The 19,427-nt window shown below is 39.3% G+C and overlaps 1 protein-coding gene across 4 annotated transcripts; it reads right to left on the bottom strand.

Annotated features, from left to right (window-relative positions):
- Positions 1–43: 43 nt before the first annotated feature.
- On the bottom strand, positions 44–17,265 carry LOC148731903 (VWFA and cache domain-containing protein 1-like). 4 transcript variants are annotated; one of them, XM_088761457.1, is made up of 17 exons: positions 16,980–17,265; positions 15,477–16,067; positions 14,859–15,006; positions 14,364–14,647; positions 13,733–13,868; positions 13,080–13,353; positions 12,443–12,639; positions 12,164–12,244; positions 11,574–11,886; positions 9,495–9,683; positions 8,970–9,310; positions 8,723–8,873; positions 8,421–8,647; positions 1,297–1,377; positions 744–1,055; positions 382–564; positions 44–159 (listed from the first exon to the last, which is right to left on the bottom strand). In XM_088761457.1, the coding sequence occupies exons 1-15, from the start codon at positions 17,142–17,144 to the stop codon at positions 952–954; spliced, it is 3,282 nt and encodes a 1,093-aa protein (XP_088617583.1). In that variant the 5' UTR covers positions 17,145–17,265; the 3' UTR covers positions 44–159; positions 382–564; positions 744–951. The 4 variants fall into 4 exon arrangements, with proteins under 4 accessions (XP_088617583.1, XP_088617584.1, XP_088617582.1 ...); XM_088761458.1 differs by lacking the exon at positions 382–564; XM_088761456.1 differs by lacking the exons at positions 44–159; positions 382–564; positions 744–1,055; positions 1,297–1,377 and adding an exon at positions 4,197–6,432.
- Positions 17,266–19,427: the final 2,162 nt, after the last annotated feature.

Raw genomic sequence — 19,427 nt, 5'->3', positions numbered from 1 at the left:
CAGATCTTCGGCGATATCTTTTTCTTTCTCGGTGATGTGGACATACTCCAGTGTTCTGGCTGTAGGAAATCATTGTGCATGATCAGGAATCCAGCTCTGTCCAATAAAAAACAATCATAGCTGCTCTCCTCGCAGTTTGGGTATGTATCTGTCAGGAGTCTGAAGTAAAAGAATTTATTGGTTAGTATGGACAAAAACCAGAACAAGACAACCTCGGGTAGTGCGTTTTTTTAGCCTAATGTGGAAGTTACTTTGGCATTTAAGGTATCTACGGTTAAAATAGAAGTTCAAAATGATCTGTTTCTAACGGTGTAAAAGTCACAAAACTACTTTATCTAGGTACTGGAAGTGCTGTCTACTAAACGTGATATACTGACGTACTTTTGAAAGTATGATCGAGGGAAATTTGCGCCCATGACACCAATAACCTTGTCGCTTGAAGTATGCTGGCTGTTTGTCTTACCGCGGTAGAGAGTGTGAGCAGCGGTTATCACCACTCCTGCACCGTCTATATAAGGAGTGGAAAGGGCGATCGACCCGGTGTTACTGAGAGCAATGTGATACCTAACAAGATATGACAAAAGATGACTGATGTGACATATCACATGAAAATGAAGTATTTACAGTAAGATCTGAGGTTGGTATGTGGGCTAATGACGTCTACTCAGAGGATAAAAGACGAAGCTTGGTTGACCCTGGAAGTTACTTTTTAGAATTGAAGGGGATGAAAAGAAATGACTAACCATGGTCTTCTCCTCGGATCGTATGATTTTGCGAGGAATGTTCCAGGCGTCATTCTGAACACACCATTGGCTGTGCCAACATATCTCCATAAAAAATACTTATTATATTCCGTCTTCTCTCGACACCAAATATCTTCCATCTGCTTGGTAGCTATGACTGTATCACGAATGCCACTTTAAAATCCTGCGTTGTCTGCTCTTGTATTTGTCATAAACCTCTTGTAAGCGTTAACCTTAGATACTGACTCATCCAATCCAAGGTATTATATGGATCTATGAAGGCTTCTGTGCTAAACTTCACCACTGTTGAGTCTAGTTAAAAAATATTATTGAACATCAACAGCAGTGAATAAACATTTAAAAGAGGGGCCCAATTGACAAGTAACCATAATGGCTAAAGGATACAAAGTTTTGACCTTCCATTGGATTTTTTTTTCGGATACCAAGGGCACATTTTGCTTTACCCCTCTCCTGTCTGGAGGCCTATCATGCCCTTGAAACGAAAAAATAATCAATAAACTAGTCTGTCTTATATTTTGTTTTCTTGACGAACCTTTTGCTGCATATCTTGAAAAGTGAACGGATTGCGAATCCCGCTTCATCAAGTCCAAGCGATGGTACAAGAGTTCAAAATCTGTGTGGAAAGGAGCATATCAACACATCAAAAAATAAGGTTGGTTCTATAATCCATCCAAGGATCTATCAATCGTCGTTTTATCATCTATCATAAAGCGATAATCATCTCACATTCATTTCAGGATTCCGCGCGATTTAAGACTAACAAAAGTTCTCTTGAAAGGGAGAGCATTTTACCGTTTAAATCAGCATATTATATAGATCCGGAGATGCAATCTATTCAGTTCTTGCCTTGAAACTACGAAAGGCGATACATATCCCTAAAATAATCTCACAGTGGCATCCACTGACGCATAATTTAAATCAAAACTTTTCCATGTAGAAATATCGCGGAAGATGTCATCTGCATATTATTGAAGCATTGAGGAGTTTTTGTTTGAAAAGACTGTATTTTACTGTTTGATTCAGCGACTTGTGAAAAAAAGGGCCGCTAAACTCACGAAGCGAGCAAACATCCTTAGTTTTTCAACGAAATGATGCAACGGACGAACGGTGGATCGGTAGAATGGCGGAATATGTAAAGACGAAGAATCACGGAGTATCCTAACACGCAGAATACCTTTTTGTATGAAACAAAAGTCTAAATAATAATAATGGAAACTTTATTTGTGTTTTGAAGTGTACAATTGTAAATCTCACTACGTATAGGTAATTTACAAATGCTGCTTGAGATTGGCTTATTCAACACACACAGAAAAATCAAAATTACATCAAATCTGAGTTGTACCAATTCCTATTTCTACAACAAAAGACGTGATATGTTGCTCTAGTAGCTATATTTATCATTTTCTTGATTATGTAAAGTTTCTGCTTTTTGGCAATGCCTATGTCGTTCATCGTGCCTAAGAACGTAGAGCATTCATGTGGGAAAACGCCAAGGGAGCTCATGGAGAGATTTACAAACTTCACACATCTGAAAGTTCAACTAATTTTGTTAATCAAGCTCCGATATTTTTCTTTTTTACGTACTGCATTGTTGTACAAGTTAGATTCGAAACCAACTGTTAATTCTAGAACATATAGGCACTTGGACTGGGTTAGTAAAAGAAGATCTGGGCGATAATTTTCACCAGTTATTATTGAGGGATTTAGAAAACCAATAACATCTGTATAGATTGAGGAGCTAACATTAATTATAGGTTGAAGGGACTTGGTAATGAAGTTAAGGATTGAGTCGTGTCTCCAGGTAAAGCAATCAAGGCATTGTTGACAACCAGCGACAACATGAAGGAGTGACTCAGGATTAAGGCAAAAGGAACAATCAGGACTTTGTGATAATCCCCATCTTACCGAATCCTTACGTGTAGGAAGAGAGTTGTTGATGTAGCCGATGGTAAAGTTGTAAATGTTCTTCGGTAGATGAGACTGGGCCACTGACCAAATAGAATTAACAGATGACAATAAATACTTGATAACATTTGAGAAGAAGAAACCTTGAGGTGTTAGGTGGTGTTGCAGTTTATCCTCTTGATTAGAACGGAAATCCTTAAGAACTTCCTTAGTGGATTTGTATACATCATATTGAATATTAGTGTGACACCTTGACGATTTCCAGAGAGCTTTCAAGGAATCATTTGGGGACTCTTTTAATGAATTTCGGAGAACTGACTGGCACTGAGTAAATTTGATAGAGGGAGGACAAATATTAAGACCAAATTTATTGCTTTCTAGGAAAACATTGCTCAGTGTTCCAGATATCGGAATATCAAGCCATTTTCGGATGTAGCCATTCACTACGGAGTCGAAATGTTGCGTTATCCAGGTTTTGGATATATTTGCTATGGTGAAATGCCATGACAACTTCGATAGGACATAGCGGTTGTACAGAAGAAGTTTGTGTTTAGCATGCAGTGGCTTTATATCGATGTCATTGATAATAATAATACTAATAATAATAATAGTAATAATAATAATAATAATAATAATAATAATAATAGTAATAGTAATAATAATAATAATGCCTGCCAGAAAACGCACACAGACACAACGGGTGAGGTGAGGCGCAGGCCATATGGTAAGGCCCCTGAAAGTGTCGCCCATGTCTTGGCTGGTTGTACCGCCCTCGCACAGAATAAGTCTCTTACCCGACATGACGCAGCCTTGAAAATACTTTTCTTTGAAATTCAGCACGACCTAGGCCTTGTAGACACAGTCTCTCCTTGGTACTCGCCATTGAAACCGAAGCTAGTGAACGAGGCGAACAATGCGCAAGCATTCTGGGATGTTCCTTTATTTGCGGAGCACCAAGAAGTTAGAGCCAACAAAATAGATGTGTGTATTATCGACCATGAGTCAAGATGAGTCATCACGCTGGAGATGAGCTTCCCATGGATTACAAATAGGGGGGAAAAAGAATGAGGAAAAAACCTCGAATACGGACCGCTTCGTTGGGAATTAAAGCGGAAGTACCAAGGATATGAAGTGAAACAATATGATATCATAATGGATGCATTAGGGGGATGGTGTCGTGACTTAGAAGCCGAAATGAAGAACAAGGGCGGAAGCAAGAGTAAGGGAGTTCCTCAAAATATGCAGAAGGCTGTGATCTCCGGAACACTAAATATCTCTCGGACATTTAAAGTTGTAACATGAACAATGAACATCGCGTACTATTTAACTCTTTGCCTTCAAAAATTCTGTGGATTATTAGAAACTTAGGAAGTGATCGTGACTGATTAACTCTTTCATAGCCGAAATAAGTAATAGGTTTTTAAAGAGTTTATAATGAATATTTTAGATTTGGATACCCGAGATAGCTTACCTTTTTTTTCTTTCTCGAGGGTTATTTTTGTTTTTTTGTTCTTTTTGTTCAGTATATAGATTTTGAATTCACCATAGTTAACGGGCTACGCTTATGCGCCCCATCATACTATTTTTATTGTATATAGCATACAAAATCTTAAACTGCTGCATAATAATAATAATAATAATAATAATAATAATAATGATAATAATAACATTTAAGCAGGGCAAGCCCGTCAGGAGAAGCTGTTATCAATAGGTGCCCTGGGAAACAAAAAATAGCAAAATAATAATAAAAGCCCTAAGAACTATTACAATATACATAATAAGATAAAAGTATTGAAAAGTAAATACATAGAAGAAGTATCAAAAGTAAAATTAAAAGTTAGTTACATAGAAAATCCCTAAGCTTCGTTTTGAATATTAATAGGGATTCAAGTTCTTTCAGGTTTGGTGGTAAATTATTGAAAGCTTGTACCCCAGAATAAAAGCACCATCTTATACTTCGAGTCTTTTAGGTTATCAAATGTATTCTAGGTTGTTACAATGTTAGAACAATTCTAGCAGCTCTTGTTTGTAACTTGGGGAGAATCATAGTTGTAAAGATTCTTTCAGCTGCGTGAACCATTAGACTGTTTCTGACCCTGCTTGGCACAAACCAAGCTGTCTAGATACCTTATTAACTAGTCGAGTAACTTGTTCTTTGAAAGATAGCGACTCGCCTAGGTATACTCCTAAGTACTTATAGAAAGGCTTACAATTGAGGACTTGGTCTCCTAAATAAACACTGTAAAGATTGTTAGAGTCAATTTGATTGCGTTGCACAGTAGTTCCAAGAATACATATTCATTTTTCTTAGGATGAATAAACAAATCGTTTTTAGTAGACCAATCTAAGAGAGCTCAGCCTTTAACACCTGCAACAGCTGGTTTGCATCTGAGGCTGCGTGATAGATGCTGGTATCATCAGCATACATTAATACATTAGCAGACTGTAAACAGTTTAGCATATCTGTTACATACAAAGAAGAAAGCAGAGAGCCCAGAATAGAACCTTGTGGAACTACAGAGACCACTTTTTTGAGGCCGGGACAGGACACCTCCCACGAAAACTGATTGGGTACGATCTGTTACGTAGTCAGACATCTAACGATGCTCACTATCACGAATTCCAGTTCACTATTCACGAATTCTATCACGAATTTGCAGTTTATCAAGCAAGATTTTATGATCAATAGAGTCAAAAGTCTTACGGAGGTCCACGAAGCAATTCAAAGTAAATATCATTTTAAAGAAAGATGGATTAAAAATGTTTAGTCCTTATAAACTCAACCATTTGTGTTTTTATCTTATCTTTGTGTAGTTGCAGTAACTTGACATTGTTACGCTTGGTAATCGATGAATATAAACTGCTATCTGTAGTTTGCATATAAGTTGTTTACTTAGTGATATCAAGTTTTCTATTTTCAACACATTACATCTTTTATGCTGATGGTTGGCGAAAACTTGGATTTCAAGGGCTAAATTTAACTGTATCAGTTTAAGCCTCATTTGAACTTCGAAAATGTTTAAAGTCGAATCTGTATTTAGCAGTCACCCACGGTGAAAGGCAAAGTGACTGCTAAATACGGTTCGACCGCTTGCGACAGGTTCCACAAATAAGAGGAGTTATGAAATGATGATACACAACGTCACTCTAGGCTAGAATTGAGCACTTAATTTGCAGAATCTCAGTCAAAAATACTACCTACTTTGAGTTTGGGAGAGAAAAATGCATTCAAAATACCTTGAAAGGTTATTCTTAGCTTTATCAGAGTAGTCAGCACTAAAGACAGTTAAATAAGGTGGAGGACAATACAAATAGGCCATTGGGACTTCTTTAAAAGTGACTGCGAGAGTTTAAAAAAGTGACCGCTAAATAGAGGTGAAATTTACAGTGATTATAGGGAAATGAACTCGGGACTTTGACAACCAACTGCTTAGCACAGGGTGACCACTTAATACTGTGCCGCGTAATACAGGTTTGAATGTATTAACGAGGTGGTTCTTTTACTTTCATGCTGCGCATGGGAAATTCAGGCTTGGGTCTGTATAAGAATCCTTCTGGATGGGTGGTGGCCGGCGGTGCAACCGTCTTTTGAGTGCTTCAATATTATTGTATATCATAAAGATGCAGGCAGAAAGAAGACGAACAAAAGCGTACGACCCACATAGGATAACTGGAATGGCCCAATACGGGAAACCGCCCTTACTTTCATCTTCCAGATTGGTAGTGTTGGCTGGAATAACACTACTCCCTGGGGCTCTTGTACCTGCAGATTGAGCAATATGCCATATTATTTAATACACACCAAAGATAAAGCTCTGCAGTCATGTCCAAATTGAGCACTGTGGGATGAGTCACTCAGTGCCGCTAGCATTGTGCATAGCTCACTAGGCTCTTCTAGTTTGAGCACTCTGGCATGGCTTAGACGATTCCACAAGTGTGGGATCGTTTGGGGATCCATATCGGTTCTCCCCCATCCTAGCATCAGCACTGTACTCATGAGGCCCAGTAGGCCGAAACAGTACTGTCTGCAGTTAGATATATAGTTATATAACTAACTGTTTTAGTGTTTCTAATATATTACAAAAAATATATATATTATATATATATATTAGAAATACTAAAACATTCTACTCAACACCTAACTGAGCAACACGCATTGTACTACGTCACACAATCAACCAATTAAGGCCCCTGAGGAAGGCAAATAACGAAAATCCCTTGATGATGGAGCAATCACGAAAAAGGCTTGTAGGGAGAGAAACGTAGTCGTCGTATTTTTCTACGCAACATATATAGCGCTCTACTTTTATGTATCGAGCAGTGTTATACGCAAAAATCGAAACACGGACTTCCTTTGCCTTTTGGCTGCCTCGCGATTGAGCACTTTACACTGGGGTTGCCATGCACTTAGCCTTCGGGCGAAGCTCATCACCTTAGTTGTGATTTCAGCACTCTCGCATAGCAAGATGCCTGCACTTGGTCCCACAAGTGTAGCACACAGGCAATGGTTTACTCCAGAGCTTGGCCCGGTGTCTGCGCTGCACTGAAGAGACAAAATAGGTCGAAACAGTGTGCTCCCTGTCTGCAGGTATATTTCTATATATATCCAGTTATAACTGCAGACAGAACTATTTCGGCCTTCTGGGCTTCATCAGTGCGGTGCTGATGTTAGGATGGGGGAGAACCGAGAGGGTCACCCCAAACGACCCAACATTTGTGCTATCGTCTAAGCCATTCCAGAGTGCCCAAACTAGAATAAACTAGTGAGCATGCGCAATTGCAACAGCAATGACTCATCCTAGGTAGAGTGCTCAATTTGGACATGAAAGCAAAGCTTTGTATATTTGTTATATATATATATATATATATATATATTTCGTATAATTTCAGAGCTGAGCAAAGAGTTTCCAGCAATCTGATTGGTCGAGCGGTTCCTTATAAGACCCTATATAAGCCGCTCCACGCGGTTTATATAAATTGTTAAAATAAAATATTGATAAATGTTACTAAAACTGAAATGCTATGATTTTAGAAATTTCTTTGTTGCTCAGCTCTGAAATTATACTAAAACAATTATTCGCCTCAAGTTCGGTGAATATTGTCGAATAATTTCCTCGACTTCGTCTCGGGGATTATTCGACGATTTTCACCTCGCCTTTGGCGAATAATTGTTAAATATATATAAGTCGTTAGTAGAACTCTCAGGCCAACAAAGGTGCACCGCGCCAGGAGGATCAATAAAGATTCGCAGTCCAAACCTCACAGCAAACCCAAACGTAGAAAGTTTAAAAAAATGCGAGGATGGACAACTTCTGACTTAAAAAAGATAAAAAATTTGATAAAAAGTTTTCGGTCAGAGACATACTTAAGTTATTTATTGGTAAATAACTGAAGAAGGTCTCTGACCGAAACGTTTTTATTAAATTTATCTTTTTTACGTCAGATGTTGTCCATCCTCGCATTTACGTATACATAACTTTTATAAATTGAATACTGTTTTAAACAAATATGTCTTGAGTATCCTCTCTAATCCCTGTACTAATGCTGACTTTCTAATGCCTAAAGGTAGATCATTCCATAATTTATTAATTAGGTGCTACAAGAGAGGAAGATGTATCATCAGACGTTTTAAAACTCTGCTCTTTGGAACTGATAAAAGTTCTTTGCTACTAGAACGTAACAACTTAGAATACATTTGATAACCTAAAAGACTCGAAGTATAAGATGGTGCTAAACACTTTTAATAATTACCTTGTTTGCCACCATAACAGGTATTGATATCTGCGCAGTATTTCTTGGAAAGAGGAGTGTCGAACTTGTCTCTAACGCACCAATAGCAGCCCACGACTCCATCACATGACTCCGAATCAGTCTTGTTATCACATTGTGGGTCGAAACACTTCTCTAAGCCAATCACTGAAGGATCCTCTACTCGTTTAGAGAGTAGAACAGTCGCTGGCACGGGACAAATGGAAATGCTGCAAGGAAAATAAGGCTGGTAAGCTTACATACGAAAGCCAGTGCTACCAACTTTCACATCATTGTAAGCTTACTTGCTCGCTGGAAATTCACTCCTGCAGTAATGGAATTCAAGGCGTGAGGAGCAAGGGCATTCGCACGTCAATCCCTGCACGTTAGAACATTCTTTGTTGCTAGAACAGCTGCAAGTCTTAAATGAACACGAGCTGTCTCGTGATATGATTCCTATCGATGTAAAAGACGAAAGAAACTTTCTTAGTGTCAATTAGATGTAGCATTTCATTCTAAGGCATATGTAGGATTTGTTGCTATTTCTCTCACCCAAAAAGGCATTACTTCCACCCACTTCTGATATCTGATACTTTTTGCAACGCTGTCCAGTCTCAAGAGTACTCACTCCTTGAAATGGAAGCTTTAGCTCGTAAAAGCTCTGCAACTCGATATTCTCCAAATTTCGACATTCTTTCTTCACGAGATAACCTTTTTGTATCAGATCCTCGGCGATGTCTTTTTCTTTCTCGGTGATGTGGACATACTCCACAGTTTTAGCTGTTATATGTGGCTGTAGGAAATCATTGTGCATGATCAGAAAACCAGCTCTATCCAATACAAAACAGTCATGGCTGCTTTCCTCGCACTTTGGGTATGTATCTGTCAGGAGTCTGAAACAAAAGAACTTAATTTGTATGGACAAGATCTAGAAGAAGACAAGCTCCCGTTAAAACATGCTTTAGCCTGGTGGTTAAAATAAAAGGTTGAAATAATCTGTTTTGGACGGTGTAAAAAGACACAAAACTATCGTAGCTATGTCATGGAAGTACAGTCTACAAAACGTGATATACTTGCTTTTGAAAGTATGATAGAGGGAAGTCTGCGCCCATGACTCCAATAACCTTATCGCTGGTGGTATGCTGGCTGTTTCTCTCACCGCGGTAGAGAGTGTGAGCAGCGGTTATCACCACTCCTGCGCCAAAGGCGTCTATATAAGGCGTGGAAAGGGCAACTGACCCGGTGTTGCTGAGAGCGGTGTGGTACCTCAAGAAATGACAAAAGATATTTTGATAATGTGACATATCACGTGGAAATTAAAGTCATTGGGCCGCCTGTAACGAAGTTTCCAGAAAACAAACGATAAATCTAGAACAACATTGATTTAGTCATCGCTATTTTTATGCTGTACTGGAGCCTTCTTGGTATTCCAGAAGATTCTATTAGGTTATTTTAAGTGTATGACGTCTTCAACTTCTATAATGTTCTGGTTACTAAAACTAGTATCTTTAAAAATAAGTATGATGTAATCGGTTATTATAAATAAGGATTTCTCGAGCTTAAGGTAGTTGTAAAAAAAAGTTAGGTCGCAGACCAATAAAGTGAAAGAGAATCTTTACCATAGCTTCGTAACAACACCCAGTTAGCCCAATGGATAGTGCGCTGGACTGTTGTGCGGGAGTTCGAGGGTTCGAGCCCCGGCCGGACCAACACTCAAGGTCTTAAAATAATTGAGAAGAATTTTCTACCTTTCTATACGCCTTATTAAAAAATGGCGGACGCGCGGTTAAGACCTGAGCCGAGTTCACCAAAACGAGGCTTAGTAGGCATCGCTCCAACCATTGATACTTAGCTTCAATGAATATATGAAGTTCATATATTTTGAACTGCGGTATTAAATACGTATGATGCACGATCCATCGCACTAGATAGCGCTATTCATGCAATAGCGAAAATCAGACCTGAAAAAAATCAGGCCTGTACGGGATTCGAACCACTGACCTCTGCGATACTAGTGCAGCGCTCTACGAATTGAGCTAACAAGCCAACTGGGAGCAGGCCGTTAAGTTGATTCGTAATAAACCCGTGATGATAAATCAGATACAATGAACATATGAAGCTCATATATTTGAACTGCGGTATTAAATACGTATGATGCACGATCCTTCGCAGTAGATAGCGCTATTTATAGCATAAATAAATAAATAGCGCTATTTATTGCATAAATAGCGCTATTTATTGCATAAATAGCGCTATCTACTGCGAAGGATCGTGCATCATACGTATGTGATACCGCAGTTCAAAATGTATGAACTTTATATATTCATTGTATCTGATTTATCATCACGGGTTTATTACGAATCAACTTAACGGCCTGCTCCCAGTTGGCTTGTTAGCTCAATTCGTAGAGCGCTGCACTTGTATCGCAGAGGTCAGTGGTTCGAATCCTGTACAGGCCTGATTTTTTTCAGGTCTGATTTTCGCTATTGCATAAATAGCGCTATCTACTGCGAAGGATCGTGCATCATACGTATTTCTACGTATAGTATGTATCCAACGTTTCTTCATTTCCTCTTCGTCTGGAAACTTAAAGAATCCAATTCGTTCTCCTTTTGATCCAGCACCCCCTCTTTGTGTGCACAATGGTAGGCAACAGTAAATGTTTGACTTCGACGCTATGTTTCTTGCGATGCCTCCTAAGCCTCGTTTTGGTGAACTCGGCTAAGGTCTTAACCGCGCGTCCGCCTTTTATGAATAAGGCGTATAACATCAAGAAATGGTTAGATATTCTACTCTTCTTGGATAGGGACGAATAAATGGAGGTCCCGTCTCCTGCAGGGTTGGGGGTAGGAGACGTTAATATCCCACGCACGAGATAACTGTGTGGTGGATTTCGCCCCATGAGGTAGGTTGGGTGGGTTTACTAAGGGGTTAGGTGTCAATTGAGACGAAAGTCCTGTTCTTTCTCCTGCCAAGCCCGTGGCAAATAAATTAGATTCTTGAATTAGATTCTAGATTCTAAAAGAGCTCAAACGTAAGCAAGATTTGAAGTTGGTAAGTGGGACATTTAGCCAGGACTGTCGTACATCTTTGTTTGTGAACTAATGATGTCTACTCAGAGGATGAAAGACAATTTTATAAACATATACTATTTACCATGGTCTTTTCCTTGGATCGTAAGATTTGGCCAGCAAAGTTCCAGGCGTCATTCTGAACACACCATTGGCTGTGCCAACATATCTCCATACAAGATACTTAGTATATTCCGTCTTTTCTCGAAACCAAATATCTTCTACCTTCTTGGTAGCTATGACTGTATCCCGAATGCCACCTTTGAATCCGGGGTTGCTTGCAATTGTACTTGTCATAAACCTCTTGTAAGCCCTGACCTTAGATATTGACTCATCCAATCCAAGGTATTTATATGGATCTGTGAAGGCTTCTGCGCCAAACTTTACCACTGTTGAGTCTGGTTCAAAAAATTATTAAACATCAAAAGAAATAAACTTTAAAAAAAGGGGCCCAGTCGGCAAGGCACTCTTCAGGTAGGCCAACCATGGTAATGTTGTAACAATTTTTTAACATGACGTCTAAAGTTTACAGAGTTTTGGCCCTCCACTGGATGTTTTTGGATACCAAAGGACACATTTCGCTTAACTCCTGTTTGAAGGCTTTAGATGCTCTTCAGGTGAAAAGAGACTGGATGTACTACTTTGACTTAAATTTGTTTTTTAATTTTTACTTACTTTTTGCTGCATATCTTGAAAAGTGAATACATGGCGAATCAGGCTTCGTCAAGTCCAAGCGATGGTACAAGAATTCAAAACCTGCGTGGACAGAAGCAAAATATGCAAGGATGCTACAAACATGTAAGGGAAGGAACACAATCACAAAAGAAGGTAGCATTCTAAGGACCTATATTCCATCACTGAGGATCTATCAGTCGTCAGCATAGAAACGAAAAGTCGGCCAAACTAGATCTTTTACTAACGATTTGTATTATTTCCGTTGATGTTTTGTTTTACCTGAAGGAATGGTCAAAGTGTCCAGTGTTTCATCCTTATCGCCATCTTTAATCACAATCGCAACAGTGAAGTTTGTTTCTTGAACTGGTTTCCAGTAATAAGTTGATGGATAAGTTTTAACTGTCACTCCTTCCTCCACCTGTCCACCACGAGCCAGAAAACGCTTTGATCGAAACGTCTTCTGTCCGGTCCCACCACTTGAAAAAAAAATCAGATTACTTTATGTTTAACTCGACGAGGGATGTTTTTGTGCGAAATGATCCTAAATTTGGTTCTCTGATCCAAGAAATCTTATTCAAAGATGATGAATGTCACTGTCGATAAGAGCACAGACCAGGCTAAACCACTGTTCATTTGTCTTTTACCACAAAATCGACTTCAAATTGAACAATTCTTTTCGTATGTTACACGTTGCGTGATACGTTGACGCGAGAGGTGTGGTCTGTACTCTTAGCGACGACGGAAAATTGGCCAATCGGATTGCGACATTACTGCCAATTGAGGTAAACATTTGCCTTTCCCGAATAAAGAAGTAGTATCGAGACAACAGCTAAATTCTACACTTGGCTGCCTTTAGCGTCCATAGCCAGGCTACGATAGTTTTTTAACTTAGCTACTTCTGGGAAGAACCTATTACCTTTTGATTGATAGAAACACTGATATAAACTCGGGTTCTGGTTCTAAAGCTGTTATATCCATAAAAATAGGATCACCAAAAGCATCAGAAGGGGCCGGTAGAAGAGGATGCATCATGGTCCTCCCAGAACTGTCCACCATGAAAGCGTAGCTTGATTGGCCTCGCTGAAAATATGTGATTTCCGATAATAGATCTTCCATGCTGATATCTGTTCCAACAACACCAATGAACTTCCCTTGGTAATAACATGGGAGTGTAATGGAGGTCAACAGACCTGTCGAGATAGGAAAACAAGTCTAATGGTTAACTAGTCTTACTCACTCCTCTTCATGCATGGTCTTTCATGACATCGTTGTAATGATCTTAGATCTTAGTGTTCATTTTGTTTTGCAGGGAAAGATTTAAATACCATCACATCTGTGAACAGGAAAAACTGCTAAAAGAGAGGTGTTGATCTCTATCGTTTGAGCAAAATCGAAGGTAACAAAGGGTAGCAAGGTCCAGCAAGGTCAAGAAGCAAATGCAAAAATTTCAACAAGTTTAAAACGCTTACATAGGAAAAAAACAGTAACTTGAGGTGGGTGGTTCGATTCGCTCGGGACCAACAGCTGTAACTCCTAATTTCAACTGCTACTATTCTACTTGACTCTTACCTGTGCCAAAAGCATCAACATAAGGAATGGATATGACTGTTGCATTGCCCACTAAATTTTCAGAGAAAAAATCGTAATACGTTGCCAAGTCTCTCCGCAAATTTTCTGTGTTTCCTACATGAGTAAATTTCCCAGCCTACAATACACGGAAAGCAGTTAGAAGGCTTCACGTAGCACCACTTAATGTTATTTTAATGATAATATTAGGTATTCTCAGGCGCAACTGATACATTTGGAGTTTATCATCTTACACCAGCCAAGTTTAAATGTTACGTTCACGTTCTTAACATTATCTATTTACATTTCCTGTCAGTTTTGAAACTTCTACACTGATGGGGATATGACGAAAATGTTAACTATTTCCTGTAAAGGACTGGCTATAGAAACCAAGACTGTGTGCCGGTATGTCGGTCGGTCTGTCTGCAGGTCGGTCGGTCGGTCTGTCTGTCGGTCGGTATTTCGGTCGGTCGGTCTGTCTGCAGGTATGTCGGTCCCCCTTTGACAATGAAGCTAAGCTCGTCAAGAACTTAGTCACGAACTTCGATCATGAAATCGGAAGGTTTTGTGTTCGAATTCTTAGGAGAGGCCTTTAAGCCAGTGACGGGGTCGTTGATGCGGTGGTTGTACTTACAGTGACGTCCGCAGCTTGCGGTACTTCATACACGGACCCATCTTGAAGAGCAATATCTCGAAGGATTTGTAAGTCCTGTTCCATTCCATACGTCATTATTACCACCTCGTTATTAAGTTCTGCGTTCTTTGTTTGTATCGTTTGCATGATTTCCTTTGGTTGATCGGTTGGTTTACCATCGGTTAGAAAGATTATGACTTTGTTCCTTGAGGCTTCTCTTCCAATAGAGGAACCTTTCAGCAGATTGAAGGCTGAGCGGAAAGCTTTGGAGTATTGAGTCTGTCCTGTATTTCAGAGACGACAGGATTATGATTATTATAGGTTTATAGAGAGCCCCAGCAGCCAGCTGTTTTTTACTTTAGTCATGATGAAAAAAATTGCGAACTTCTGAGGCTGAGCCTTAAATTTTCATTTTGTCTACCTTGCTTTTGAGATCAGTCAAATCACAGTCAAAGACTACTGATGAGATATAAATTATTTCCCTTTGATTCCTACCTCCAGCAGAAAGTGAATCAACATAGCTGTCCAAATATTTAATGTTGATTGGTGTAGCATCTGCTAAACGCTCGCTGTGGCAGTCACGTCCATCATTTCTGTACCCTGTTGGTGTGGTTGCTTCATCACTGAAGCTTACCATCCCAATCTAGAAGAAAGAGTGAATATATATTCTGAGTATTCTATGAGTCAGTGAGGCAGTAACTCTTGTAGCTATCGATATCGGTGGTGAGTAGTTTGGTCGGTGGATGAGTCAACTACCTCGCAGCAAGTACTTCATCGGCAAATTGGCTTGTTTTCCTCGATGGTAGCTGAAACAATCGCTCAGTTAAATTGATCGTTAATTTACTTGATCAATGATTCAATCTATTCGTCAATAAATCATGCGGTAAGTTACTGAATCAAATTTCGATATAGAATCGACCATTTCAACGTGTGTTCTTTGAGGAACATCACCCTCCTGTAAGGACGTTTGTTGATAACAAAACAGTTATATGCGATGCTCTATTGGGAAAAGCGGTTAGAGAATATAGTAGTATGTAAAACATCTTTACTTTCTATTTTGTTGTGGTAGAGAATTTATAAACGGTTTCTCCTGGATTTTTTTATTTTACTCACCCTGTCCCTGGGATTCATTGTACTTAAAAACGTTTTAGCGGCTTCCTTTGCGATCATGAGCCGGTTTCCCCTCATCGATCCACTAGTGTCGAGAACAAGAACGACATCTTTTGGCTTGGGCGTAGCTGTTTCCACATAAAATGGCCTGAAACGAGGATCGTAAGATCTACAATCTGCCGTATCCTCAAATGCAGGGTAATTTGCCAACATGCCTTCCTCTGATGCAAAATATTGCCACTTGATGAAAGGATTATCTTGCAAAATATTTTTCATTTCCTCCACGACTGAATTGTCCACATATTTTGGTGTTGGTGGAGCAAGTTGGGATACCTTTACACACGCACTTGATGTGTCGATCCGCTTGCGAAATCTGGAGTCATATTCTAGATTTTTAGATGAACTCGCCACACGACAGCATTCTGTCGGGCTTGATGAGGGAGGTGTGGGCCAGGAGGACTCAACAGCTTCCTTAAGCCTTTGTACCACATGAAATCTGTCTCTGAATTTGTTTGAGACACTTGCTGCCAGATTGGGGATAAGTTGACTGCCATCCACGGCTGTCTCTGTAAACTTTAACCTGTCAAAATGCTCCTAGACAAGAAATAATCAAGAATTACAAGACAAACTGGGATAAAATGAGAGATAAAGTGGTAGTTGTAGAGAAAGCTTACAATTGGTATGACAACTCTTTTCGCGTGAATGGTGTGCTGTCAGTAGGACTGGTGGGTTGGAAATGGAATCGACATTGTTGGAAGAAGATATAGACTCAAAAGATGAGATGGATGAGAGTTTCAGAATAAAAATAAGGCTTGAGAACAATCATCTTTTCAATCTTGCAAAGTACATCGTCTGAATATTTCTTATCTCTCCAAATGAACAATTTGGCTCCTATTGATAATTCTAAGGTAGCATAGCAGCTTCAAGAGCGAGGTTGTACAAATTACTTTTAAAATGAATCTCAGCAATGAAACTCCTGTCCTGAATGTTATAAACACCGGACAAATTGCCAATTGCGTACTGTTACCATTATTTTCAAAAACCACCTAGTTCTCGTGTTAAAAGCTGAGCCGAGTGTCGTAGAGAACTCGACGCTGACTGTGAATATATAAATATCAACAATATTGCGTCCCTTTCAATATTTACATCTTATTACTCATTGTTTATTGCGTGGAGTGAAAGAAATATGTGACATACGTTAGTGGTCGTAGGTTTGTTTTCGTGCTCTTCACTAGTTGCACTTGAAAATGTGACTGTCTGTTGAGTTTGCTGATTGAAGCTATGACATGAAATTGTAGGAAAACTACGATCTCTTTCCATTAATGTTTAGTTAAATTTTCAAATTATTTAGCAGTAGAAATGATGCATAATTGTCCACTGGAGCAAAAAAAAAAAAAAATTACGGGACGTGAAAGTTTACACGAATTTTTTTTGTTCGAAGCATTATTGATGTAAACGGAAACTGAAAGGACTTCACCTACATCTAACTTTGAAACTTGATCTTACCTGCAAATTGGAGACGCCAAGTCCATCTGTAGCTAGTTTAGTTAGTGTTTGACTGAAAAGACTTGGATCAAGTAAATCTGCTGTACAACACGGAGAAAACGCCATCAAAAACAGCATTACAGCGACCGAATTTCTACTTTTAAGAAGAAACGAAGGAGACGTCATTTTTTTTCCAACACACGTACTGAACACTGAGTTTTCGTTGTGTTTCGACTCGTTTTAACAAGATACTGCTTACGCTGAACCTTCACACCTTCCTGAATAATATGACGTTACGAAACCAAATGTTTCCGTCACTTGGATATGAACACATTTTTTTATACAATTTGCATATTCGATTACGTCCCATAAGTTGCGTACCGTAAGCACGTCTACCGGTTCTGATGCATTACATTCTTGCGGAAAGCTTTCTGTAAATTCTCTTTGAGCCGTATCATTATCTTTTTTTGGAATGGATTAAATGCTAAAAAATCGTTTTTTATCAGATACGACTGGAATTTGTTGATTTCATTTTGCCTTGTCATCTTACACAAGTGTTTGTAACAGCAAGTGACATTACGTGTAAGTAAAACTACTTCATGAGAATCATTTTTCCGCCAACAATAGCCGACCCAATCCACTGAACACGGGAAAATACTGTAAACTTCCTGTTTTGTGGATATCCGTTCGCGTTCGTTTAGTTAACACTATTTTAGAAAGTATTACCTAGGGTTTAAACTACTTTTCACACAAGGCAGTTGTCAAGAAGCTGTTGTGAGAAGCAGTGCAGAAGATTCCATTTCAAACGGTCTTTTCTCATAATATACTCGATGAAAGCCTCTACTCTACGGCGGCTTAGAGTGACTAAGTCATCCTCTAATAAGAAGGCCGATACAGAGAAATGTGAAAGGGGTTGTCGGATACATAGTTTCTTTAAGCAGGAATATATGAGAATGAGCGAGCGAACAGTTTGGTTTCAGATCCTTCGGTCGCTGGTATGGCCAGCATGACCTCTAGCCCTTGAAGAAAACGCCTGGACCTTGAAAAAGATGGAAGATCGTAACTTATTTTATTCCTTTTTTCATTTATTTATTTATTTATTTATTTATTTCTCTTTTTCTTAAAGGAGGCGAGGCATCGGCAGTCTAAATCGCACAGGGATCAACGAACGCTTTTCATTCCACTAATTCATTCGTGTTCTTCTCGTTGCCATGTTCCCACCTATAACGTAGCTCCATTTTCTGCCTTTAAAAGCACACACAACCCACAATTCCTCTATTCGCTCCGACGAAGGGCTAACGCTCGAAACGTCAGCTTTTGTAATCATTACGGTGGCCAATATACCATTTCAACTTTGTTGATATATCCAAATTATAACAACCTAAGGCCTCCTTCTTACCCCTCCCCCCTCCCCTCACTCCCCACTCCTTTTGCGTTCATCTCAGGCTGTTCTCTTTATTTTAGCTAGAAAAAAAATGTGCGTAGTTTTTATCCAGCTCGCAAAAATCTTCAGAGCTTTGTGTGCCATCTGGTCATGAGCAGCAACATCAAGCTCACTCAAATCAATCTTTCCGCATTCCGTTTTCCCTTCATCATCGACCATTTCAAGCCTTCGTATAAATTTCATGGCATTACGACAATGTTACTTACACAACGTATGTAACGATGTCACTTGGATGGCCGCGCAATAACCCAGATTAAACTGACACCGCGGAAATACGTTTTTTTAAGGCACGATACAGTATTTTATTGGTCAGCGGACACCTCGACGAAACCATAAAATGCCGTTAACTTTTACAATGTTTTCGCCGTGAGTCAAATCGACAGCGTAAAAAGGCAAAACTTAGAGAGAATACTCTAAACTTAGCTTTGAATCTCCGTTCACCTTTTGGATAGTTCTCAAGTTCAATTATATAATTTGCCAAAGCCGAACTGAAGTTGCACACGATATGAAATTGTTGTTTTTCGCTGGCGGCTCCGTGGCACGTAAGTTTTGTTTATAGAAGAGCGTAAGCACTAAGGCTAAAAAGGAGACGGTTTTTGAATGGCTGAAGCGGTGATCCGAGGACGCTGCACCATCAGGTTTATAAAGCAGTGGCTTGAACCGTATAAATCGGTAAGTCAACGGCATTCCGGTCAGATTCGCCGAGAAGACAAAACATGCCCGTGTTGCACGGACACCCTATCCCCACTCGTTATTGTACGTATCATACTTGGCCAAAAACCTATGACTGTAACATGGTTAGGACTGAAGCCCCCCAAAATACAAAAATTGGCTCAACCAGAGGAAGAATAAACCGAGGTATGTTTAAGTACAAAATGTCCATTGTAATGGTAGTAAATTAAGTTTTCACTTTCCACCTTAGTTTGTATTTTTTTTTTCTAAGCTGTAATTTTTTTTCTGAGCAATAATTTTACTTTCCCAACAAGTATTTTTTTCCCATCACAATTATGAACAATTTGTAGTAT

The sequence above is a fragment of the Stylophora pistillata genome, chromosome 5 (assembly GCF_964205215.1).
Source record: "Stylophora pistillata chromosome 5, jaStyPist1.2, whole genome shotgun sequence".
Classification (NCBI taxonomy): Eukaryota; Metazoa; Cnidaria; class Anthozoa; order Scleractinia; family Pocilloporidae; genus Stylophora; species Stylophora pistillata.
The sequence above is the reverse complement of the archived record's forward strand: the minus strand, read 5'-3'. Positions and strand labels throughout refer to the sequence as shown.

Bases quoted from the DNA above. Each gene is read 5' to 3' on its own strand.
- LOC148731903 (XM_088761456.1), bottom strand. From the start codon at position 17,144: ATGACGTCTCCTTCGTTTCTTCTTAAAAGTAGAAATTCGGTCGCTGTA. The intron at 13,869-14,363 runs GTAAGTACAACC...CGTGTATTGTAG, and splicing joins CGCAAGCTGCGGACGTCACT to GCTGGGAAATTTACTCATGT. The intron at 8,648-8,722 runs GTAAGCTTACAA...TTTTCCTTGCAG, and splicing joins AGTGAATTTCCAGCGAGCAA to CATTTCCATTTGTCCCGTGC.